The sequence below is a fragment of the Heloderma suspectum genome, chromosome 2 (assembly GCF_057233095.1).
Source record: "Heloderma suspectum isolate Gila_16-S chromosome 2, 16-S_ref, whole genome shotgun sequence".
NCBI lineage: Eukaryota > Metazoa > Chordata > Lepidosauria > Squamata > Helodermatidae > Heloderma > Heloderma suspectum.
Genome location: NC_139459.1, coordinates 194,479,389 through 194,506,440, shown reverse-complemented (window position 1 = coordinate 194,506,440; position 27,052 = coordinate 194,479,389). Strand labels below are relative to the sequence as shown.

At 43.3% G+C, this 27,052-nt stretch overlaps 1 protein-coding gene across 7 annotated transcripts in view; it reads left to right on the top strand.

Moving 5' to 3' along the window:
• Positions 1-27,052, top strand: part of LIMA1 (LIM domain and actin binding 1) — a 65,540-nt gene that overhangs the window by 29,555 nt on the left and 8,933 nt on the right. For 2 of the 7 annotated variants that reach the window (XM_084837162.1, XM_084837163.1), the window contains exons 4-8: positions 526-648; positions 13,772-13,880; positions 15,967-16,121; positions 20,693-20,800; positions 25,498-25,546. In XM_084837162.1, the coding sequence (XP_084693288.1) occupies positions 526-648; positions 13,772-13,880; positions 15,967-16,121; positions 20,693-20,800; positions 25,498-25,546 (544 nt within the window). Of the gene's footprint in view, positions 1-525; positions 988-13,771; positions 13,881-15,966; positions 16,122-20,692; positions 20,801-25,497; positions 25,547-27,052 lie in introns of all 7 variants that reach the window. The other 5 variants (XM_084837158.1, XM_084837159.1, XM_084837160.1 and 2 more) reach the window with 3 other exon arrangements.

The window sequence follows — 27,052 nt, the reverse complement described above, 5'->3', positions numbered from 1 at the left end:
CACCAAAAAATGTTCAGATGCTCATAAAGATGCATATCGAGGTGGCGAGTTGTTCTCTGAAAGATAATCCTCAGTTTCTTAAACAGCCTGCTAATTGGTCCCCTTCCTTGTCCTGGGAAACAGATGGGGAACACTGCAGCATTTGGCAATAACCATCTCATATGGCCTTTTCTACTCTTTCTTGAGGCTGCTTGCTAGTAGGTGGATTTTGTTCCCTTGTTCCCTTTGTGTAGAATTTTGAGACCAAAAGGCTAGGTTCTAACTCCCTTATTAGGCTGGCTCCCTTTCTTCCATATAAGGCCATCCTGTTTTATCACTTCCTGCCTCAGCTCCTCCCCCCCTTCCTTACCCTGGATCCAAGCTTTCTCCATGTGGCACAGTTGTAACTATTCACAGCTGTCTGAAACAGCAGAGGGCTCAAGATTGGGGCTGAGCGTTTTTACCTTTCTTTCTTTGGAAAAGGAAGCACTTCATGGCTTTATCAGGCAGCTTTAATAACTGGTGTTAATGTCTTTGCTTTTTTAGAACACAGACAATCTTCCCCCTCATTTTAAAAGGGGCACCCTCAGCGTCTTAAAGAAGAAGTGGGAGAATCCGGTATTGGGGACGGAGACTCGGAAGGAAACGCTGCGAAGCAGCTGTGCTGAGGTTAGGCAGAAGGCTGTCAGCCCCGGTGGTGGAACTGAAAGCAGCTCTGCATCCCTAGCAGAAATTGACAAAGCCTCAGGGATTGGTCTCAGATCGCGGCTCCATTCCTCTTCCGGAGTGATTGGCCAGTTCAGATATCCCAGTGTTGACAGTGAAGAGGCTAAAACCCATTCACCCGAGAGTGGGAAAATGGAAAATTGTCTTAGAGAATCCAGACAAGAAGTAGGAAAACCTGAGGCCAATGAAAACCCAGATTCTTCAGGGAAAATAGAAAAATGTAGCATTCCTCTGAGCAGGCTAAAGATGATGTTTGAGAGGGGGGATGCAACCCTGACAAAGGTAAGGAACTGATAGCTTCAGCTCTCCTTGGCTGTTTTGGGGTGGGGGGAGAGAAAAAAATCTCGACAAGGGGGTGACTCTGGACTGCCAACAGCACAAGCAGTGATCTTATCCTTCCTGCTGTAAAATGTATCTCTTGGCTAGCGCTAATAACTCATGCCCAAGGGAGATCTGTGTGTGCTGCAGAATGCAATTTTCCTAGATGCCGCTAACTCTGCTTGAACAGGAAATTGAGTTAGCAAAAGTTAAGCCTGCTGCTAGCGTGCTGGCTCCAAACAAGCCCAAAAGATAGTTGTGACCTGCACATGCTATAATTAAAAAAAAGAAAGAAAGAGAGAGATTGGTGTGTGAGTGCATGTTTGCAATTGCTATGAAACTGTTGAATTCACTTTGGGTCTGGTACAACTGAAGAAGAATCTAGTTAACAAATGAAGCCGAAAGTTTTGATATCCTTCCCTATGTGCATCTTGGCAAATGCTTCTTGTCGGCTGCGAAATCTTCTCACAGGAAAAATGTGTGAATATATTCTGAAAGTGCCTGTCTTCACTAGTTTTGACTTGCAAATTCATGGGCCTTGCATTTTCCTACAACTGCTCATGAAATTTGATCCTGCATGTGGATTGCAGACTGTGTCCCCAGGGAAAATTGCGTAACTAGAAAATGAATTTCATATGGCAGTACCTTAAAACAAAGTCTGGTTTACTTTTTCCAGTTTTCTCATAGTTTCCTTCATTTTAGTTCCTTGTTATGCGTGTTGAGTATTTACTAGAATATAAACAGATATGGCTTAGACATTAAATACTTTTGGGCTGGGTGTGTGTGTAAAATCTTTTTGACTCAAGCAAAATGTCATAACATTGCCATTTAAAGCTGTTCTCTCACAGGAACAGTTTGTCTTCTCTTTATTGTATGGATTCTAATATGCTGACCGAGCTGGTTCCATCAGTTCTGAAAATGACGTTCACTGGGGAAATAGCAGGGTGTGACTGTGCAGATCTCTTCCCAGGCATTGTGGGCACCCGGTCTGTAGAGGAATTATGATGAGTCACCCTGAGCTTGATCAAAGGTATTGTTTTTAAAGCGATTGAACCACTTAGTGCAGATGTTACCATTGTCAGCCCCAGGATAAGGTAAGATAACCATATTGTGCCAACATACAGATGAATGTGCAAAACGTCCAAGTTGCAGAAATCTTGTTCTCAGTTGTAGCATTGCAACAGAACCTGGCCCAATGAGAGCTCATTTCACCCTTCTTGTGATCAGATAAAGTTTCCCTGCAAAAGTGTACCTGTCTAGGAATAGTCTTGAAGCAAGCTGTCACAGCAAATTCTAGAGAGTGGGGTGGGGAATGGGGAGAGGAGAGGGCACATACATTGTGAGCGTAAGCACCTCCTCCATTTCGAGTCCATATTTATTCTCATCCCGATTGCTCAGCTGAAAAGCACAGGAAATGCTTTTTGTTTAGCTAAACCCTATCATAAATTCTCTGCATCTTAGAAGATGTCAGATTGCAATAGGCATGCAACACTGGGAAAGGCTGTGATGCTACGCCATCCTAGTAGAGTAGGAAATGAATTGGAGCAGCAATAAGCACAGGGAGTATTTTTGGTAAATAAGTGTTTCAGGTCTCTTTTCCTCCCCTCTTTCTTGCTGAATGTTCAGCAACTTTATATGCATGCTTGTAATATCTTCTCTTGGGCCTAAATACAATAATGTGATGTACAGAGCTTACTTAGTTGAAAGAGCTTTGTTGAAAGGGTCTATAAATGTCATGTCAGGATTGGAATAAGGTGGGCAATACAACTCTCAATGATTTAGTGCCAATAATAATGACTGGTAGTGATGTGCCATGTACCAGTGGTAGCCAGTGTTCAAAGTCTGAAGTCTCAGAAGGTGCTATAGTACACATGCAGCCCTCCGTATATTAAGTTGTGTTGACCTCTGGTTTACTGAGCCTAGGAGCAAGTGGCAGCATCACAGAGGCACAGATGTCTAGGCCTGACTGTGCCGGGGTGAGGAAACTTTTTCGGCCCAATGGTCGAATTCCAGTGTAGCGAAGGAAGGTCTCAGTGGGCATATTCCATCTGTAGGCGGGGGCCAAAGGCTGAGTGGATGGTCCAAAATGTGGTTCTTCCTGGATTTTAAGCTTGCTCAGTCAGAAATAAGCAGGGCAGGCCTGGGGAAGAAGCTGGCAGGCCAGATGGGGAATCTGCACAAGTCATATTCAGCCTGCAGGATGGAGGTTTCCCTTGCCTGCTCTATGTCCTAGCCAGGGACATTGGTCTTTCAGCTCTTTATGTGCTGTAACCCCTTGCTGCCTGTGCCACACGTGGCAACCATGATCGGCTACCTATGTGCTCTGCAGAACGTTAGTGAAGCAGACAAAACAAATTGAAGGATAGAACTTGGAGTGAGGGAATAGGGGAGAGTCAAGATTCTGGTCACCACACCTAAAAAAAAGATATTGTAGAGCTGGAAAAAATCAGAAAAGGGCAACTAAAATGATCAAAGGGCTGGAGAATCTCCCCTATGAGAGAAGGTTACAACAGCTGGGATTGTATAGCTTGGAAAGGAGGGTAAGGGGAGACATGACAGAGGTCTACAGAATTATGCTTGATGTGGAGCCTTGGTGTGATCCATCATGGCTCTTCTTACGTTATGTTCTTAAGATGGCTGCAGATGTGCAGGTAGGAGACGAATACAGGAAGCTGCCAGGTCAGACTTTGTCCATTTCATCCTGTATTGTCTACTCTGGCATGCAGCGGCTCTCTTGCCTATCACTGGATCATTCCTTTTCAGGTAAATGCAAATGCTGGATTCGGTAGATACCTTGAAATAGGTTTTGAGGAGCAGGCATTAGCTTGGTGCTGTAGCAGAAGGCACAGAGGCAAGATTAGGGACAGTGGTCATGATGTTCTAGAGGGGGAACATCATGCAGTTTGCTGATTGGGATTGTCCAAGAGCTATAAAGTTTTATTGGACAACAGCAAATATGAAAGTCTTTGGCTTCAGCTTTTAGAAGACAGCAAACATAGAACCAGTTAGTTTCAAAGCTGTTATTGTTACTTGGAATAATTCAATAAATGATAACTGATTAAACACACACACACACATTTCAGACGCAAGTTATTCTCCCCCCCACCCCTCCTACCCACCCTTAACAGGAATCAGTTGAGTGCTGGAAGTTAGTATACTTAGCAAGATATCCTGTTGGTAAGTGCAGAGGTTTTACCACCTAAACATAATGGGTTGGATCCAGAGATTGACCAGTGGAATTCTGCTCATGCAAAGGGACTTTACTGGCCTCTTTGTCTCCCTGCCCCCCCAGACACTCCCGAAGTTGAAGAACCCTCTGGAATGGTGTCATGGGCAGTGAGATGGGGAAATTGGGAGAATTTGGTGGGGCTGCTTTCTGCATGTGCCTTTTTGTTCACACAAGACATCTCTGGATCCAGTATTTTTAGATTTTAATTAGTTGTATTATTTCGGCTCACCGTTAAAGACTGAAACAAAAGAAGTAAACTGTATGTCTAAACCATATGATGTGGTGGTAGTATTCTTTTGTTTCGCAAGGACTTGTTTGAGGGCATAGACAGCATGGTCTATGGTTGGAGAAATGATCACTGAAGAATCACCTTGCTTGAGCAAACTGTAAGTTCTAAACACAAGATGTCATGAAGCCGTGCTTCATAACATCTTACATTTAACATGTGGTTCAATGCATTCTCAGACATCTCATGCCTCCAATACTGGGTATTCACTGGATTTTTGCAGGAGTACCACTTAATGTCACCCACACTGTAGAACATATGTGTAGGGAAGGAAGCATGGTTATAGGCCAATGTGTTGCCCATTGCTATTCCTTCTGACTTCCCATCCACTTTTAAAATTATTACTTGGATAATATCTTATGTTATAGTTCAAGCCCATAAAGCTCTGAATAGGATTAGCTCTTGGGGTACAATCCGCAGCTTTTTATATTTCCCACTATTTTTTTGCCATGTCACTGCCAGTTGATTCCAAGATATACATCATGATAGTTCATTGCAATTTTTTTTTTTTTTTTGCAATTCCCTAATGCACTTGCATGTATGATCTGTGAGATGTGCTGTCATGTATTTTATTCTGGGGATTTAAGTTAGGTGGTCTTAGACAGTAGAGCTAGAGAAGGTTACTAAATATACAGAAAGGCCATACGGTTTTACACTCTGAGTATTGCTTGCATGGGGGGAGTGGGAGATTAGAAAGTGCTAAGGCATACGTGTGGGAGTATTCTCACCTGCATACCACAAAAGAATATTGCTATCCAAAGATGGTGCATGGGGGATGTTCACTAACGCTAGTGAGTGCCTCATCCCTATCACTTTGCAAGTTGGCAGAAATCCATTTTGGCTCACTTCAGACATGGAGTGGACTGATCCTCGGGGATGATGAAGCAAGAGACACTGAAGAAGCTGCAAGCTATGTTCTTTTCAGGGACTGAATTTATGAGGACTTCAGCCAATAAGCTGAGGGTGGATCACTGTCAAGAGAATAAAATGAGGTGCTGGAGATCTTGACCAGTGACTAGGGAGCTTCCTGAGAACTCTGTAGCTCTGTATACTGGAACCAACTGAGTGCTGGAAGTTGGGAAAATGGCTTAATTTTTTTTGCAGGGGTGGGTGGGAATCCTAATTTGTAGTGGCCAGCCCACTTTCAGGCTAAATGAGTTTATTTCTCTCTCTTTAAAAATAAAAGAAAACACTTCCAGTTGATCAAATTAACCCCAAGTGGGGGTTAATTAAGGGAGTTCAGACTAATTGCTTAACTTGATTTACGTTCTAGTCACACGCAGCAGATCTGTATGTCACAAGTGAACATAAGAGCCATGCTGGATCACACAAAGGGTCCATCTAGTCCAGCATTCTGTTTACACATTGGCCAAACAGCTGCCTGCGGGAAACCCACAAGCAGGACATGAGTGCAACAGCACCCTCCCACCCATGTTCCCCAGCGGCTGGTGTTTGCTGGGGTACTGGGAAATCCTAGCTTTCCACAGAAAGGATGCTACTGACTTGCCAAGTCATGGGGAGTGTGATGTCTGAGCATGTACAATATGAGTGCACGGGTAACACCTCTTTGGAAGCAGACTTTTTTTGGTCAGAATGCTGGAACGCGGAAGAGAACATGCTGTAATTCCATCAATTCCCAATGTGCTTCCTGCAGAGTGGATTTGTGCAGCTGATGCAAATGTATTGCAGGAAAGCTTGTTCCACTTCATTATGACAAACGAGTTCTCATGGCTGTTGTGACAGCCATATGTTGTAATTTGAAGAGCTTATGCTTGAAGGCTGTGGCCAGTGACTGAGTCTTCTGTGTGTTGTGCCCCCCCCCCCCCCACACACACAATGTTGAACTCTGAGGCCTGTTTTGGAGTAGGCCTGTTCTGGAGTAGAATGCCACTAACACATGTTCCCCCATTACTCTCTGGGAGCCCCATAACCTTTGATGAATTCCATTAGTACTTGTAAAATGTGACAGTCAGAAGTACCTTTAAATTGATCTGGCACATATGATGGAGAGATTAAAATAACTTTTGTTAAAAAGTACTTTTAAATAATATCTGTATCTCTGGTTGGAACAGGGAAATGGTCTTGATCTCTCTCTGAGGTTAAAGCAGCTTGTGCCTTAAGGTTGATTGGCCATGGCTTATGTACTTCACCATTGTAAAGACATGACGGCTTGGTAATTATTTTACCTTATAAGTAAAATCACTCCATCCAACCTGGGAGGTCTTCTCTAAAGAAAAGACACAGTTGTGGCACCTCAGATTTGACACAAAATAGATAATCCGGCTCAGTAGGGTTGCTTCCTTTCTGGAGTGCAGGTTGCTCCTGCGCTGTCTTTAACAGCTGTGTGAAAAGTAGAAGTTGACACCTGTAACTTTCCTGGCTTGGAGTGATGGGAGAAAATTGCTCCTGCTGAAGTTCTGCCTGTCATGTAGCTGTGGAAGGCACAGGAGCTTTGCTAGGGGGAAAAGGGGGCCCAACATGTGTACTCTTTTCTCTTTTCCCTCCCCTTCTCTCTCCTTCACCCATTGAATCTCACAAAAGGCTCAGTGGCTTCAGTGTAGTCTGATCTACCTTACTGGATTGTACCATTAATTAATCAGGATACTACTTTTAGTTATTGCACTTACAGTCTGCTCTTTCTGGAACCTGAAAACAGCTTACATGGGGCACCCAGGCAGCCTCCTGTCCTAGTGGTAACCTAGCTGAGATCTACGTACTTTTTAACAATGTAATGCCATACCTCACAGACAGTTATCTGCGCTGGCAATGTTGCTAGAACACACAACCACTCGGAGGCCAACCTGGATGTGACAGGAGTTAACGTGTATCTCTTTCCAGGATGGTTTCTTCGGTTAATGAAAAGCAAGCTTAATCCTGCTTAAGCTTTCAGCAGTAAAATGGCGGGAAAGGGTTAAGCAGCCACTCCCAAGAGCTCTTCAGCTCCCCTATAACAGCTTTTTATTACAGTTACTTTTTGTTAACAAAAGAAAACAGGGTGGGGGGTGGTTTAGGGGAAAAAACATGGAACCCTGTTTTACATCCAAGTTTGGCCCTCCAAACATTCATCTGGGTCAGATTAGTTGGTCAGAGTTGGAGCTCCTGCTATCCATCTACCCTTTCTACTTTTTGTTTGTGGCAATGATAGCTGTAGTACCTAAATTAAAACTTTCTGCTGCTCTAATCATCTGCAGGCTGTCTGTCTGTCTCTCTTACACGCACGCACGCGCGCGCGCACACACACACACACACACACACACACACACAGAGAATGAATGATGTGCTTTTTCCTTTCTGTTCTAAACTTCCTGTAAGAGCTATCCCCTACCTAGGTTCTAATAAACCTGACATGTGGCTTCTGCAAGGAGGGCATATAATGTCGCTTCCTTCACAGCTCTACCCATAACCCCAAGCAATTACATTCAGAACTTTTGTCCTGTAATCATCCTGCCTCACTAAAAACCATGACTTCTGCTTCTTTACAATGCTGAGACTTCCTGGAACTTGAGCACTGACCTAAAATTCTGTTGACAAAATCTTCTCATGCTAAAAAGTTTGGGGAAAATGCTGGCCAAAATGAATTCCTATCTCCTGACAGCAAGTTGAGAGTTGTGGAGAGAGGAGGAGGAGGAGGGAGGGCGATGTTGCTCCTAAGAAACTTGAGCAACCTTTAGCTTTCATTTTGCAAGCATCTTTTTTTAAACAAAATTTGAGCTGATCTGCCTTCTAACCAAACTGCAACTTTAAAAAAAGTATGCATATTGCTAAAATGTGTGTGTTCTCTATTTTTTCCCTATTTCCTATTAAAGGAATATTCTAAAATCAGAATTGCTTTTTTAAAAGTGCAGCCTTAACTTGCAGCCCCCACTGATTACTGGGCTCAAGGCTTTTGTTGATATAATTTATTTTAAACCATACAGTTAGGTACCTAGCAATTGTTTCAGCTGCATAGTGAGCTGGATCATAAGTCTGATAGAGTCCTCTGGTATTTTAAGAGACCGATCAGTTTATTGTGATGAGAGTCTACTTCATTAGACGTATGCCATGGGTAGAGAAAGTGGTGAAGGGGAGTATACATACATTATCTTACACTTGGATTATAATAGCGTGGAAGAAAATAGAGCAAAATTCATATATTACGGGCTCCTTCATACCGGGCTTTTATCCTGCGATTGAGATTGCTCCTTCACGGAAATTTGCGGGCTCTTTACATGATGCCGTGACCCTCTTGCACTACATGCCCTTTGTTCCGTTTTTAAATAGATCGCAGATAACAAGCTATCAAATTCCCCCACCCTTGCGTTCCGCTTCAGTTCCCTCCCTGAAATGAGGAAAAGCTGCAAGAAGAGGAGCGAGATCAATGAAAGATAATGGAAGACTCAGATATGGGGAGAAGGAGAGGGGGAAGGGGAGGGGGGGAAGGGAGCGTGTGTAAAGGGAGTCTGTTGTGATCCTGCATTTAAAATGGAAGCAGAAAGCTCCGTTTTAAATGCGGGATTTTAGGCTGGTGTAGAAATGCCCTACGTATCTCATAGTGAGTAATTTGCTTTCCTAGAGCAGGGTTAGCAAACCTTTTGTATTCTGGTGAGGGGGACATGTTCTCTAGAGCAGGGATGGGGAACCTCAAGTCCATGGGGTTCTCCATCTGGTCTGGAATCTTTTTACCCTGCCCTGCCTTCCGCCATGGAGGGAAAAGCTCTTATCTCTGACCAGCAAATGATCTTAGATAAGAGCTTTTCCCTGCAGGGCCAAGGGTGGCGGGGCCCAGGGCAGAAGCTGCTGAGTGATTCTGACCTGTTTCTTTCTGAGCCTTATCCCTGCAGCGGCTTGTCGTGCTTACTTCTGAGTAGACATGCATATGTTCGTTATTTGGCATGCTATTTGGAAGTACTGCAGAGTGATTCAGTCTTGCTTTACCTCTTATTTATTTATTAAATTTTATTTATTAAATTTATTAATCGCCCATCTGGCTGGTCACCCAGCCACTCTGAGTAGACATGCTTCCTATTATAAATTGGTAACAGTGGAATTGTGGTGTTGTGGATTTCTCAGGCCCACCCACTCTTGCTGGTAGCCCTGCCCACCACTGGAATACGGCCCGTGAGAGCTTCTCCAATGTGGAATCCTGCCTTCTGGCTGAGAAAGGTTCCCTGCTTCTGCTCTAGAGAACAATCCCTCTGATTCTCTCTCAGTTAAAAGATGCACTGTAATCAAGTTGATGCCACCAGCTAGCTGCAAATCCTTCACAGAACTTGTCACAGAACTTCACAGAATCCTTCACAGAACAAGCGTAATTGGAATACTGCATACAAAACTGAAAGATGCAACATTAAAATGTGCAATCTGTTTTCTTTAGACAAAACTTTTACTCTCTTGTCACATCCTGATTTAAACTTTTTTTAGGGTTGCCAAAGGCCAGATGAAATCGACAGATAGGTGGGCATGCTTGGGCACCTGCTGAGGATCTACATCCCAGCAGGGGCCCACTGACAGCCCCCTGGAGGTGCTCCTCCTCTTCACCATTATAACCTTAAAATATTTTTATTTGCAAATAACAACAATAACAAAAAGCAAAAAAGGGGAAAAGCCATATCATAAAACATATCAATATCTAGTACTCTTTAACATCTCCTGGGGGAAAAAAGAACGCAAAGAGGTGGTGAGGGGGAAGTATTTAACACTTCTATTTCAAATATATACATTAATATAAGTAGTCCATATATCTAAGTAAGCATCCATATGACTTTGACCGTTGGAGGAGATATGCTCAAACATAGCCAGAGCAGTGAGATCTTCAGTCCCTTGAATGATAGGTGGTGGGTGTTTTTCCTTCCAGGTCTGAAGTATGAGTCTCTTTGCAACGGTAAGGACTCTCAGTATCCCCTTTTGCTGTCCATCTCTTAATCCCGACATCACAGGGGTGTAGTTTAAAAGCATGTGTACATCCCCTATTAACACAGATTTTTCAAGAACAAATTTTATACCAGCAGTAACTTCCAACCAAAAAGAAGTGGCTACAGGACATGACCGCATCATATGCCTCAATGAGTCATTGTCCTCATTACATCACCAGTATCTAGCTGAGCTATTCAGCTTGTTCTTAACAAGCCTCTGTGGTGTCCGATATACGTGAAACATCAATTTTTCTTGAGTCAGTCTCGGTTTTAAATCTACAGAAATAGTACATATGGAAGCTAAGGCAACCTTCCATTGATTAGATTGTATAGAGCATTCCAGTTCCTCATTCATTCATTTCTGACATTCTGAACATCTGCTTAACTACATTCCAAAAAACTTTTATAAACAGCGATTGTAGGCTTAGCGTTCTGTAAGGAACGAATGAATTCCTCAAATAGTGCAGGAAGCGCTGAAGCACTCATTGCTAATGGCCCATATTATGGACTCTCAACAAATGCTGAAACTGAATGTACTGCCAGCTAGCACTAGATGGTAAATGATACTGCAATACTGAAAATGGTAAAAAAAAATCATCCAAACCTATTAACTAATTGAAAGTATACATTCCATTATTAGCCCAACTCCTCCACATAAAAGATTGTCTCTCTATTTTCAGCTGGATTCTCTCATAAAATTAATTTAGCCTGAGAACATGGCTCAAACTGCAGCTGACAAGCCATTGTGTTCCAAGTCTCTCTTGCTGCTAAAATTGTTAATGGAGCCATTCCTTTCTTTCATTCCATTCCTTCCTAAATCCTAATGCCATCCAGCCATAAAGGGGTACCAAATAGTTTGGCTCCAAAACAATGCATGGAAGTGTACTAAAAGAAAATGTTCTTTTCTGGATATTAGTGCGGGTTAACAAATAAGCTTTATGATATAAACTAAGATCTGGAAAATTAAATCCGCGCTCTCTAACTGACAACTGCAGCTTCTTCAGTGAAAAACATGGAGGACACAACCCCCCCCCCCTTCATTGTTGTTACCTGCCTCTTGCTCTGGCCAAGACAATGGTGGTAGTGAAAAGGAGGAGCAGTAGATGTTACTGCCTTCTTGCTCATTTTCTCTCTACCTGTCAAGCAAGCAAGCAGTAGCAATGATGAGAAAGAGGATGAGGAGCAAAAGGAGCTGATGGCAATGGCAGTGAGAAGGTACTCCTTGTTGGAGGGGCCCACTGAGGGTCTGTTGCTCAGAGTTGGCCCTATATTGTCATAGGAGGAGGTCATGGGGTCAACAAAAATAAGGAAACTTAACTGTGGAATCTGCAAATTCATACAATTGCAATGCACGCTGCACCTTCAACAGAAGAAAAGGTCTTGTCCTATTTCAGACCTTTTACTGGGGGAAAACTTTGGAGATAAAGAATTCATTCCCACCTAAGTTTAAAAATGAGTTTTTCCAGAGACTGACTTGAGGTTGTGAGTGCCCAATTAATTTCACTGCCTTGCTACAGTCCCCTTTTCAACCTGGTACTTTAATTTTTACCTCTATCTTCTGGGAGTGGCATTTTTCTATTTTTTTTTAAGTTGTAAAGGTATCACACCTTCTTGCAGAATATAATACTCCGAAGAAACTTTTGAGTGAACTTTTCAAGAAGGCCTCTAGATTGTATGTGAATAAAAAGCCAGCTGAAGACTGCTTCAGTAATTCTTTATCAATATGAATCCTGAGATCTTTCTGTCTTAAGATGCATGTTAACAGTTGGCTGTGAATAATTAGATGCATGACAAACTTTTCTTTTGCTGGTCTTACTAAGAGATGTTGGTGGGTAGCACGTCTGTGGTGAAATTGATCTGAACTAAATGTGAAAAAGTTACCTTGATGTGGATCTTGAGGTGTGCTATCAAGCAGTTTCTGAAATGACACTGGACACTGATGATAACATGTTCAAATGCTATACCACTGTCTGAAATTATGTCCACTTAAAATTTTTGAATAGGCAGTTTTGGAGGTGCAACTGCTCAACAAAACATGTTTCATTGTCATTTTGACTCTGTAAGCTGCCATGGGGACCTGCTGAAGGGGGGATGTACTATAAATAAAACAAAACAAACAAAATGGAAAGCTTGATCTAGTTACAACTCTGGAGCCTGATCTGGCAGTGGGGGTATCTGTCTTGTGTATTCAAGTTTTAAAAGAATTAACATTGACTAATTGAGGTTTTCCTCTGTGTGAAGGAAGTGGTGGTTTGTATAATGATATCAATATGCATGGTACATCGGAGTAACAAAAGTTTAAAAAGAAAAGAGTGTCCCCTGTCCCCATGGAACTTACAGTTAAACTGTATTGGGTGGGGGACAAAGGAGGGAGGGGAGAAAAGGGAGAGGCAAGGGCCATTTGGGAACATGCACATAGTTAAGCATACTGCTTTGTTTCAGGTGGGGGTGAAGACTTAAAGGGTTAAGCCAAAGGCTTTGTGAGCTGTGGTGAGTGCATTTGAAGGAAGTGGCAGGGAAAGCATTTCACAGGTATTTTGGGAGGGAGTTCCAGATAATGCAGGCTGCAAGGAAGAAAGGGCAGAGTTGTTTTAATAGAGCTGGAGGTCTTCAGGCAACTCAAGGTCGTAGAACAGGGAAAGAGTGAAGGTCAGAGGCAGGGCCATGATGAAAATAAGGGTAGAAACCAGAGGTGGGACAAAGCTGTAAAATAAGGGTAAAGAGTTTCTGCTGGATGGGAAGCCACTACAGGGGGCTGAGGATGAAGAAAGGTTCTTCATAATCTGAGGAAAATAGAGACTCCTCAGAGTTCTGGGTAAATCTGGTAGGACTGAGGCGTTGCAGAAAAAAAAATGCAGAAAGAAGGTGCAGTGGTTGAGGTAGGTGACGGCCAGAGTTCTAGCCAAGGAAACCAAGGGTGCTTCCAGATGGATGGCTCCTAGCACTGCCAATCAGAAGGCATCGTGCAGCTATTCCTTCCTTTCCTCCTTAATGGGTTTGCTGCAGTAAGAAAAAGATGGAAGAAGAATTGGAAAAACAGGGAAGGGTCACAAGTGGAAGACAGCATTGCTTGGACACCCCCCCCCCCCGTAAAGTTACGTGAATGAGGCAGGGCAATTGCATGATAAAAGTCTCATCTGGAAGCACCCTGAGAAAAAAGGGGAGTTCTTTTTTTGGGGGGGGGGCAATATAATGTATGTCTGTTTTTTTTAAAATTAATGGATATTAGCGAGTCTCGTTTACTGGGAATGACACTTGCATGCTCAAAAGTATGATGTTTGAACCATCTCTCTTTCTGGGTCATGAAATAAATAGGTGGGTTTCTTCTGCCTTTTTAAACAGGTTCTTCGTGAGCAGGGCAGGGCTGCTGGTGGTAGGAGAATCTCAGAGAACAGCTTTTCTTCAGAGGACCTTGACTTCAGTTCTGGAGAAAAAAGCCACAGTGTCTCAGGTGAGCATTTATTTGATGCTGTGTGAGTTTTTGTGTTGAGATGGCTTCTGGTTATAGTATGGAATACAAAACATCCATCCTTTTGGCATAGTGGAAGAGGGGCTCCTACCCACTATCAAACCTTGGGATATTTAAGGACAACACTGCAAATGTGCCCCACCATTATTGTTTTGTATGAAGCAGCCAAAAGATAAATGTCAGATACATGCTTATATACTAAAAACCTGTGACTTAACTTGTAATGTGCAAGGGCAATATGTGTTTGTTTATTAAACAAAACACTGTATGTGCTATAGAGAGCTTCAGTTGACCCTTGGCCCCCAAGGTGTGCACAGGGGTGTGCATGAGATCAAAAGGGCCACAATGTCTCTCATGTAATGGAGATACCATGAGTGTGTACATTATATAGGCAGTGCCTCTCCATACTGCATCAAATGTCACTTGGATGGCATTATTCCAACATGTGCGTATGAGTACACTGGTGGAGGAGAAGGCAGTTGCAACCTATACAGCAGCTTGCTGATGGAGTTATTAAGTCTTTAAAATAATAATAATAATAATAATAATAATAATAATAATAATGCATCTGTGCAGCACTTTCAACTGTTCAAAGGAATTCACAAGCATTATTTAATTGTAGTCCTTATAATACCCCTGTAGGGGAAGTCAATGTTGTTGTTCCCCCATTATGTAGATGGGGGAACTGAGGCCAAGAGAGAGTGGCTTGTCTGAGGCCACCTACTGAGTCAATGGCAGAGGTCAGTGTTAAACCAGGGACTTCCTGATTGCTTCCTGGTTCTTAGTCCATAATTGTTTTTTTCTCTTGTAAACCTACTACTCAGTGATATCCTTGCTAATATTTGTTTTTCCTAGTAAGTGGAAGGAAATGCTCCTCCTGTGTTACTTGTGTCATCTTCCCCTCCAGGGTCGGCGCCATTTATCTGTTTTAGAGCCCTAAGTTAATGAGGGCCATGTTGCATTGTTCTGGTAGCCATGCAAGGTTTAGATTAACACCTGGGCTACACATGACATTTGCTTATTTGCAGCCTGTGGCTCTCATTCATCTTTCCTGCTGGTGCAAGTGTTGTTATTTTAAATACGTTGGTGCAAACCAAGGGAGTGAAAAAAGGAGGAAATCTTACTATTGGAAGTGCAGAAAGGACACAAGAGTATTATACATGGACTGTCAGCTTGATAGCTTGAAAGAACAGTGCCACTGTTTGGTTGCATCATATTGTATGCAGTTGGGGTGATCTAAAGTGCAGTGTGTGTGGAAGGAGCTGAATCCTTCTGCTGCCTGCAGTTTGCCTCCAAAGCAACTCTTTTAGATTTGTTTTTTTCTGGCAGGACTCTAAGATCAGAAGTAGCCCCAGTAATTTGGGACAGAGAAACTACTTCCCCCCCCCCAATGGTTTTGGGGACAGAAGCATGAGCTGGAAACTGGTTCAGTTCCCCATACTGCACTTTTGAAAGTCTCCCCATCCTCCTACCTCAAAGGGATTAGCCAAAGATCTACTCCTGATATCCAGGTATGGCCCGATTGCATCAAGTTTGGCCTTAAGTTAGCAAACAAGGATTTGGAATCTTTTAACACAGATGTTGTCCAGTCCTTCAGCTATAATTCTCTTGCCTTGGTTAGGGGCCTTTGATGCCCCTTTGCAGCCTTTCTCATTCAAATGGCTGTTCTTCTCTCCTAGCAGGTTTGCACTGCCCGTCCTGAGTCGCCTAAGTCACATAATTACCCTTGCTGGTGTGAGCTGCTGTGATGTCTGAACCCGGCGAGGGTGGCTGGCTGGGGTGGTTTACAAGTCACCCTGACACCCTAGAAGAAGCTATGGGTTTCATGGTGGTTTGTAAACCACCTCAGCCACTCGTCCTCGCTGGGTTTGGATGTCATGATAACCTGCACCCGCTGGTGGTAATTATGCTAATTAGGTGGCTCGTGACTGGCACACGTGGGGAGGGAAAATAAGCCACAATAGCTTATCTTCTCTCCATGATCGTACAAACCTGGTCTCTGTCTCAAGATTTGATTTTCGTCCTCTTCAACCTGCATTGGTAACATCACCTGTATGCCTTGTTCTAGGTCATCTGGTATGCACCTCTCCAACACCCAGCCCAGAGAAACCAGAGAGCAGGAGGAACCAGGAGATCCCTCGCTTGTCAGAAACATCAATCAAGGATAGGCTTGCTAAGTACCAAGCAGCTGTGTCCAAACAGGGCAGCTCTAGCAGTCACGTGGTAGGTCCCCTTTCATGTAAGGGCTCCTTTCCCCTTTTCCTCTGGCTGTTGCTTTGCCAGAGTGCTGTGCCTGAGGAGACTAATGACCACTGCTCTTGCTTTGAAGGAAGCGGGATGCTCAGGTTCTTGAGTGATGGAGGTAGTAGGGAATTGTTTTGTGCGATGTAAGTTGGTTCTTTTTAAAAGCACTGGAACAATTTTCAGACTTCACCTTCCCCCTGCTTTTTGGGATGTGTGTTCTCTTCCTTTGCTTGTGCCTAGCACTGTGCCTTTGAGGATCTCGGTGTGCAAAAGGAGATCCACCATGCTAACCTGCTGATGTGCAGAAAGGTGATGTGACTTGCCCAAGGTGTTGCTGTCTTCTTTCTCTCCACTTATTCATTGCCCTTGTGTTTTATGTAACCAACTTTCTTCATCTTCTCTACCTGTCCCATCTCCAGTCCACCCATAACAATGTTGCTCATTCACACTGAGATTTGAGACCTGACCTGTACCGGTTAGACAAATACTTGATCATGAGGTGAGGTGGTGGTACAGCAGGGTGGGAAACCTGCAGTCCTCCAGATTTTGTTGGACTTTGACCCCCATCAGCCCAGCCAGGGATGATGGGAGTTGTAGTCCAACAACATTTGGAGCACCATAGCCTCCCCACACCTGCAGTAGAGCAAACTGTTGTGCAAGGAAAGAATTAGCAGGGATCTCAAGTTTCCCATTGGGGTGGGTGGGAATGACATACTGCTTTGTTCAAAATGGGAGGGTTGTGTTAGTACTCCCTAGTCTGGTGTTTCCCAGGCGCATGGTAATTCAGCCATGCTGGGCGTTTTCTGACTTAATATTGGAGAGCTGTTTCACTCCCTGAGCTGGCAACGTTTAGTTTTAGAATGTGCTAATGGAGCTTTTTCAGAGGAGCTCACCCCCATGAATCGCTGCTCTGGCCATGCCTTCTGATTAGGAGGAAGCAAGGCCAGAGCTGGAACTTGGGCAGAGATGCAGCAGGCGGCCTCCTGTTGCAGGAGGAGGAGAATTCTGCTGCATCTCTGCATCAGGTTTGATGAAATGTTTCCCTTGCTTTCAGTGCAGAGAATGCAGCATAATCGCCTGCTCCCAGTGGAGACTGATGGCACAGGAGGCAAAGCTGGAGCAATAAATCATACAGAGATGCAACAGAGATGCAACAGGCAGAGATGCAATTCTTGCAGCATACTGGTGTGACCCTGCAAAGAATTTGGGCATTGCAGCTGTAGGCAAGGTGATGCAGTACAATCAGATTGCATATACAATAGGAAAGATGGTCCAGTTTTCTACTCTCCTACGCCCAAGGGATCTCTGAAAATTCTTATGCTTCTCAAACTTGCAGTGCAAGAAACTGTCTGGACCTTTCTCTTGGAATGCTATTTTCTCTAACATGAGGATTTCTTCTTGTCTTATGCAGCACTGTCATTCTTATGCTGTAGCTCAGTAGTTGAAAGGAATTTAACGGCATGGGTACCTGTACCTAGTTTAACACATCTGCTTAACTGCTAATGGCTGGTTGTTCTTTTGAAAGCTTGCCTTTCCTCTGCTCTGGGGCCAGTTTTCTGGCTTGCTTTCTCAAATAACAGGTGTCAGTACTTTACTGGCTTCTAGGGAATGAATGAGCCAACACTGCTACTTGTCACAAGAGTATGCCTAAACTGTAATAATGACAGAGGAGGTCAAGTATCCCAACTCAGCAGCTGCTTGGGGGTTGAAGTACTCATTACATGGAAATGTGTGTAGCAGAAGCCCAGTGTCCCCTTCGAAGAAAAGCACAACTTTGGGGGGGGGGGTGATTTTGGAGCAGAGCAGTGGTTTGGTGGTGCCTGGCACGTTGCCTGCCTGCAGCTTTCTGCTGCAACTCCTGCCTCGTTCCATGGGATTCCAGGCACATTGGCCATCATGGTTGGATCGAGCGTTGGCCCTGAGCACGGGTGCAAACGCTTCAGATAGCGGTGGCCTCAGTTCTAAAAGCCTGCAGCGCAAGTGGTGGCTCCCATTTTTGAGAGGAGGAGAAATGCCAACCAGATACTTTTTGTGCTGCTCAAGTAAAATATTGTAAGTAACAGCTGGTTAAAATGGGGTGGAAGTGAAACATTTTAATGAGGCTGTAAAATGAAATAAAGCGTGCCGTAGTCCAGAAAGAAAGAAAGAAAGAAAGAAAGAAAGAAAGACAGACTATTCTGCCTACTGAACGTGTATGAACGGTGTTCAGTATACTGGATGGTGATACCTCTTTAACACCCCCCTCATTTGATATAAGGTTCTTATGAAAAGGCTGGAGGGGGAGAGACTTTGCTGTTTCAGTCTGAAGGGATGTGTGCTCATTTAGTGACTACAATGCTAATTTGTGGTAAAGCCTGAACAGCTGGCTTGGGTCAGAGTTCAGTGCCTATTTTGTGAAGGCCATTAGTAACAGTTGCTGTGCAGAGTAAGTAATAGATCTGGTGACATAAGAGCTTCAGATAAAGAATTAGATGTATAAGAGGTTCAGTGTGAAAAGTCCAAGTGCCTTGTGCATCTGGGCTGCAATGTCCTGCCTTTAGGAGCTGTTCTAGGGTTTCTACAAATGGCTTTCCAGCAGCATCTTTTTTTTTTTGCAGGGGGGTATAGATGTTCAGGGTACCATAACCCCGTTTACCAGTGGTGCCTGTTCCTCCTTCCTCTGGCACATGCCCCTGTCCCACGCAACAAATGTCACACAGATCCTGCTCTTGAGTTTGGTGAACTGCAGAGAACTTTGGGGGGATGGGGGACGACACATGTTTTTTCCCTTTCTGATTGGGCTTCAGCATAAGCAGTGACAGCCTAGTTGCACATAGCCTGATGCCAGAGGAAACATCCCTCTCTTCCCTGCATTCTCTGCAGTTCACAGAGGGCTTGGGGGAAAGGGCAATGGAAGTTTCCCTCCCTTTTCACTGGGCTTTTGAAGAACTCAATGGGTGCAGGGAGGAGTTGGTGCTGTGTGCAGTTATTAAGCCAAGACAAAATTTGTGCCCCCTGTAGATTTTTTCTCTCTTCAAATTGCATCTCCATTGTGGGAAATCTACTCCCCCTGCCCCCCAGCACTCAAGCCACAACCTGTAGTCACTGTATGACCTTTCTTTCCAGTTTCCATAATCAGATTTCCAGGAAAAGGTGTCTAACATACCTAAATTCAGTGTACCATTAGCAGAAGAAATTGCTGTGCTAGTGCAAGCAGAACTTTACGTGGTGTCTCCTCTTGCACATGGTTTGGAACTTGTTTTTGGCTGGCACAGTATCATTTATGACGACACTGTGGGATACAGCCCACTGTTATGTTACTGTCATGAGCACCAGTTTGATAGTGCCTGTCACTGCTAACATGAGATCCAGTCTCCCAGCTCATGTAGTTCTTGTAATGCTGTTTAAAGTTCTGTGAAGGGTGAACTCCTTTCCTCTGTAATATTCAATTACTGGTGTAGCCCTTAAGTGGTGAGACGAGAAATAGCTTGGCAGTGTTAACTTTCCCTGTAGCAATGCTATCATTCAACAAACGATTAAAACATTATTAGTATGCTGTGACTCTACCAGAAACATGGTGGAACATAGGAAGCTGCTTTATACCACGTCAGAACCTTAGTCTATCTAGCCCAGTATTGTCAACACTGATTGGCAGCAATCGCCCTCCAGGGATTCAGCCAGGATTTTTTCCAGCCCTACATGGAGACACTGGGGATTGAACCTGGGATTTACTGCGTGCAAAGCATGTGCTCTGCTATTGAGCCACAGACCCTCCTTTTGATTTCAGGGTGATTTCAGGCTGCTTCCGCAGCAGGGTAAATGGTGGCATCATGCTCCTCCTCCAGCTCACATCTGGCGTTTGCATCTTCCTCTTTTTTGTAGGGTACAAATGGGCTCCTCTCACCTGCAGCAAGGCTCCTTCCATGACATTTGCGCAGTTAATGCTACTGTTGCATGATTTGGACTAATGCCAGCATCCTGCTAAAAGGAAAGTTCTCCCTATTGTTGCTGGAGGAAAGATCCGCACAAGCTTTAAAGGCAATTACTTGAACAAAAAAGGGTGTATTAAGACCTAAAGCAGAAGGGCCTTCTGCAGATGCCCCCAGCCCCTGAGGCTGGTGGCTAGTGCCCCCATGGTGGAACACTCTTCCCAAAGAGCTCCACCTGATGCGCACCTTTATTGTCATTTCAGTGCCAGGCAAATAGCCTTTTATCTTCCTGTGCTTTTTAGATACAATTTTAACCCTGCTGACTTCTTATATGCTGCTTTTAGGGGGTTTTGTAGCTTCTTTCATTTTAACCGTTTTACTGTTTTTGTAAAACACCTTAGGGGTACGATGCAAGATTGACATAAAAAATACTTGCAATAAATATATATAGGAGATACTAATTGTAGTTTTTAGTGTGGTCTGAAAGGGGTGTGTGTGTATGTGTTTAACATTATGCTCCTTCCATCTTCAGTGCCACCTTCTGCTTTTATGCAGAAGTCTGTTTTTCTCAAAGAGAATCAAGCAATCCTTTCTCTCAAGGACTAAAATATACAAATGCTCAGGTGCTTTGTCATTCTATAGAATGAGATTCAAGCTAGTGAAGGTGAAGATAAGAACTACAATGGCGAACAGAAGGAGAACTTGCCACCAAGCTCTGAAGATTTGTTTCCCCAGCAGGATGGGGAGAAGGTAAGAGATGGTTGTGTTGGCTGAAGATCAAAACAGCTTCACTTGGAGTGGAACTGCTTGAAGAGGCACACCCGGAACACTATAAAACCACAGCATCTGGAAATGGAGTTGTATCTACTGACGCAAATTGGTTGCAGGCTGTGTTAAGGTTCTGACTATAAGGTCATGGAAAATAGAACTGAATCTAAACCTAATGTTTTAACTGTAAAGCATGCTTAGCAAGATTCATACACTTTCCCTTTTTGAGCACAGACTACCTAAATCTTATTTTGTTTAATTCTGTGTTAGTTAGTTAGGTTATTTCTGAGAAGCTTCCTGTTTTTGTCTTTAATCTGATGCTGTAGCTCAAGAATTATTTCACTAGAGTAGATGATTGAGGAGTTCTACTTCTGTCTATAGGTTTGCTCGGGGCATGATCCACAAATAATTTTTCCTGTGCAGAACCCACTAAAGGGGTGTGTGTGTGTGTGTGTGTGTGTGTGTGGCCAGGCAATGGGTATCTCCTATTGCACAGTGCTTATTTGTTTCAATGGTGCTTCTTTGTGTAGGAGATGTTTGTGATGGATTGTGTCCTTTCACTACCTTTGGGCAAGTCACTGAAACCTGTACTTCTTGTCTTTCCTTCGTCTTCCCCTCTTTCCTGTGTTAAACTGGAAGTGGAGACTCTCTGTTCCATAACAGGATTTTTGTTGAAAGTGGATATCCTCAGTTAGAAAATACTAAGCAAATGCAGAAGACTAGAGAAACGGCTGTGCTTGGAGTGGCCAGATGCTGGCAAAGCAGAATCTAGGGCCGGTCCTTACCATCAGGCAGGGTAAAGTGATCGCTTCAGGCAGCAGATGCTGGAGAGTAGCAATGCCACCCCCCCCAGCTGTTATTCTTGTTGGAGTATGGAGTTCTGTATGCCACACAGCTTGATTTGGGCCCCCTAATAAGCCTGCTGCCTCAGGAACAGTGAAAGATTCCCTCCGGCAGCAAAATGTCTTGGGCCAGACTGGGCTGAGTAGCATCCTGCTCTTCTGTCATTCAGTATGTGAGTTACACACTCTATGGCTGCAATCCTGTGTGCACTTAGGTTGCTTAAATCCCATTGAAGCTAATGGGATTTAAGCAGTCTGTATTCAGGACTGCAGCTTGTGCTTCTGACTATATATTGACATCATGTAGGTTTTTTTCCTCACTTAATCTGATGTTCCTTGGGGCCCCAGAACCACTCCCCCTTCGGTTTATTTAGAGGGGTGTGTGTTTAAAACTCTGCTGTCACTTAAAAAAAATTAACTCCCATAGAATGCAGCAGAGCGTTGTACAGCAAGTGCAAGAGCTCCTTAGCCCTGCATTCAATCTTTTCTCTGCCTTATAATTTTGTCCCTGCTTTCAGTGTCATCGGAAAAGTGAAACTACATGTATTACTTACCTTGAATGCTGAAGTGCAGTCCTCGTGCATCCTTGACTATTCAACTAGGGAATTGTGGAAGGGTAATGCATATGTTTAAGTGTCTCACATGCTGATAATTTGGGGTATTAGTCTGACTTCTGGAGAGCTGTCAGCAAGCTTCCTAGTCCTCTTTTGGGCGGATTGCTGCATGCCCAGGCAGCTGTTCCAAATCCTTACCTGGTAACCTCTTAGCTTGTTGGAAGCTACTTCCCCAGTAAAAGGTGAGCTCACTTAAAAGTCAAACACGTTGGACTCAAAACTAATTTCCTTTTTTGTTCCCTTTTTCCTGCAGCTAAATGGATGGCTTGAATAAAAGGCCTCTTCCTGCTGATTTGAAACAGTGAATAACTAAGTTTATAGGCATTCTTGTGGCTTTCCTCTACGCGCTTGCTTGATGTGCATGACAAGCACATGCAAGGAACTCGGCGAGAATGGAGTTGCGGGGGTGGGGGTAGAATGTATTGGCACCTGTCCCTTTGACCATTCATGTAAAACATCCTAGGTGGATATATGAAGTGGGGAGAAATGTTTAATAAACCCAGTAATCTGCACATCCTCTAATTTGCATGTCAAAAGCACTGCATTCTTCACATCACAGGGAGGACTCGGGACATGAGTGCATTAGTGCTCTCCAGTGCTGTAGAATGTGCTGAGGAATGCTTACAATGCTCTGTTCCCAAACTGAGCCAAGTGTGCACAGTGTGTTATCCCAGCTTATGTGCTTCCTTATTAATTTGCACAGTTTGGTTGCTTGGAATGGGGCTTCCACTGTAAATTAGCAAGATGCTGCTGTTAAGCTAATTATGGTGTATTAGTTCCTTAGTGTGAGCAGCCTTAAGCTGTATTTTATTTAATAAGAGCAGACATCCCAGGGTAGGAAACAGCACTCTTGTGTTCTGAATTTGGCACTGCTTCCTTTATCATTGCCCCTGTATACAGACCTACACTTTAAAAACAAACTATCCTGTAACAAAGGCTACTGCCAAGTGGAGGATGGCCAAGAACTAAAGGCCTAGTCCTACTAGGAAGAGTCCAAGTAGACTGTACTGTACTGTCCCAGTAGAAGAACTGCTGATATTTGCTTTCTCTGTGTGAAGGTCTCTGTGACAGTCTTGTAGCTGACACTTCGAACATAAGAAGAGCCCTGCTGAATCAGACTGAGGGTCCATCTAGTCCAGCATTCTTTTCACACAGTGGCCAACTAGCTGCCCACAGGAAGCCCACAAGCAGGACACGAGTGCAACAGCACCCTTCTGCCCGAGTTCCCCAGCAACTGCTGTACATAGGTGTCCTGCCTCTGATATTGGAGGTAGCATATAGCCATCAGGACCAGTAGCCATGATAGCCTTATCCTCCATGATTCCCCTTGATTTAGAAATGTAGTGCAGTAAAAGAAACTAATCATAAATGCAAATAGAGATATACTTATTCTAGCAGCGTTAGGGGCGGCCGCTGTTGGTAAGCTGAGAGCAGTTCTAATGATCTAAGAACAACAAGTAGATTGTACGTCCTTATAGTTCTCATTTTTCTACAGATTTCAGCAGTAATGGCTACAGCAGAACAACTAAAATACAGCAGTACAATATCTTGACTTCTTAACACTAGTGTAGTTGAGGCAATTTTAACTCTCTAGATTGGATAACCTTATGAAATGAAGATTTTTGTGTACCTCACATTTTTTTTTAATATTGTGCATGTCTATTGCACTCTGACATGGTCAGTGATGTAGTAGTAAATTTGGAAGTGCTGTCACCGTGACAGGCCCTATAACCATGCCTCCAAGGAGAGTCTGAAACTGCGGGCAGTTGTATCCAGCCATATCAACAAACCAGTTCTAGGAATTTTTATCTCCACCAAAAGCAGGTCTTTTGTAAGGCTAATGGGTTTTAATTGCCCATTCAAGACCAAGCCACCCAAGTGCTTTGCATTACAACCAGGAACAGTATATTGTTGCTGGGAAAATTCAGCTACTGTGAGGATTGTAGCTAAGCTCAGAGGGCACAGGACGTCTGAGGGGGAGGGTGGCAGATGACATTGGCATCCTTGCTCATCAAGAGGTGGCGGCCCCCTTTCTTTGGTACTGCCTGCCCCTGGAGGTCAGGCAGGCGCCAACACTGTTGTTTCCAGCACCTCCTGAAAACAGCACTTTTTCAGGAGGCATTCCTTAATTGACCAGTTACAGTTTTTATTGGCATCGTGTTTTTAAACAAGTATAATTTTAATGTGGTGTTGTAACCTTTCAGTTCTTTTACTGTTTTATTTCTTGTGTTCACCGCTCCGAAATTTGTTCTAGATCTGGAGCGGTATATAAATATTGTAAATAAATAAGTGCCAGCACTGCGTCCCTGTGAGCCCTGGCTCCACTACTCCACTGGACATAGTATTCTGCAGCTAACATAGCGACAAGTGTTGGTATTAAACTGTTTAGAGGTGAACAACTTTCACAACTTTAATGGCTTATCGGCGGCAAAAGTCAGAGCAATGCTGGCATTTAAAAAACAAGCCTCCACAGTTGTGAGAATTTAAAAGCGAATGTTCTTCGCTAATTTCACAGACCTAGGTGCCAAAAGATTAGCACAACCACAAAAGATATTGTACCTGACCCTATTCACATAAGGGGAGTGCTCAGTCCTGGTTTTAGCTAGTAGTTAAGAGAGTGCTTGTCCTGGAGCACGTAGTAAACAGATGCATCCTATATAGAGCGTTATGTACAGCAACCTTCTTAGAGGCTTATTACAGCTGATAGAGTGATATCTTATCTAGACAGCTGACTGCACTCATGTGGGCACTTAATTGTGCTGTCATCTAAAAATGTTTTATGCTGTTGACATTTGCTCTATTTTGAATAGATTTTGATGAGCCGCCTGGAATCTGACTTGGCCCTAATAGTACTAGTAACACTAAGGTGTAATGGCAGTGGGAAGACACTTAGGACAGATATGGTAGTTCATACTCCATGAAGGTTAGCAGAAGAGGCATTTTGCCTGCCTCCTTAAGATAGGCCACTGAAGAGTAAAATAGACATGCTGATGGCAAAGAGCTCTGCCTTTCATGTGGCAAGGCTGTTACGTTTTTAGCATTTGATTATCACAAGCTGCTTTGTGCTTTACACAACTTATTAGCCTGTTTTGGTTGCTCGTTGTTTAAATGTGCATTTGTTTTTATATATTTAAAGCAAAGTCATTGTGTGTTCAGCAGGCAAGTCCAATTCTTTAGACATCTGTGTAACGAAAGGTTGACAACCTATACGTTTCTCCTACAGGTTTCCATAGGAGATGGTTTGAATTCCAGTCTCTATGAAGATGGCACCAGTAAGTTCTTAATCTCCGCTCCCCTCAAGCAAAGAAGGAAGGGATTTACTTGTCACTTAGTTTTTGGTGCCTCCGTTAGATAAATAGGTGCTCTGTTTTCTGAAACTGCAGATTCTGAAGGCAGTATCAACCCTCCTAATTAATCAGAATTATTCTGTCCAAGGCACCCCTCCAAGCTGATTCCTAGTAATTTTCTTAGAAAGACCTTTGTATGTGTTCAAAATGAATGTGTATCTTTCCAGCCATGTGGGAAACTGAATGGTGCGTTTCTTCTATTGTGTTTTTGCTTCTACGTGGATTTAGTGGTTTAGGGAGGTTCATGTCATATGACTGAGGGCCAGTGTGTATAAAGCAGGAGTGGGCAACTGGTGGCTCTCCAGATGTTTTGGCTTACAACTCCCACCAGCCCTAGTCAGCAGAGCCAGTGGTGAGGGATCATGAGAGTTGTAGGCAGAAACATCTGGGGGGCTACAAGTTACCCAATTCTGGTGTAAAGGGGGCATGTTACAGTATGATTATGAGGGCAACATGGAAATGGGAAGAAGATACAATAGGTGAGATGCAAGAAAAAAAATTAACACAAATGTTTAATACAAGCCTATGCTAATAGTACCTCTGAATTTGAATTAATAGAATAGAATGTACATATGTGACACATGAGTAAATTCATCTGCTCAGATAATTCTGTTATCTGATCTGTACAGAATTTCTAAAAGCTAATCATGAATGTTTAATTGACTAAAATGTATACTATTAATTGGTTAAGATTTCTTTAATCAGTGAAGGCATTCATTTTGAGAAGTTACCTGGCAGAATCATCTGGTAATGCTGAATAGAAAAGGTCTTAGGAAGATTCAGCATAGTATTTAAAACTACCCCCTTAAGTATTGAAATAGAGAATAAAAAATACGTAACACTTTCAGTACTGATTGAAGTTTTCAGCATGTCTGCTTCAACAAAGCCATTACGATACACATCTGTAATAATACCACCCAACCCACTCTCCATTATTACCATTACTCAAACTATAAACATTAATAAAACACACCCTTGGTCTAGTAGGTTAAGAATAAATCTTAGATTTATTCCTTAATGATACAGCAAGAGTCTGATTTGTCATGTGCAAGAAAAGGGTTCCAGGCTATGCAGAAATGGTTTTGTTTGGCATGCTTTCTCTAGCTTCATTATATGTTATTTTTCCCTATTGTCAATGCCTTCTACATCCTTCTGTCCCAAGCTGTTATGGCAGGAGGCAAGGTAACCTTCAAGTTTGCAGTATAGAATTTCTTGAGGTTAGTGTCAGGCTAAAGAGCATATCTTTTTCTTTTTTTGTATTTCTGATAATATTTTCTTCTCTTTGTACTTCTGCACATGTTCATGACATGTGTTGTGGTGCTTGTTTCTTTGCACCCTTTTCCATATATGCAATATATATATATTTCCATATATGCAATTTTTCTTCACTTTTGACCATATGGGAGAGAAGCGCCAAGACGCCATGCACTT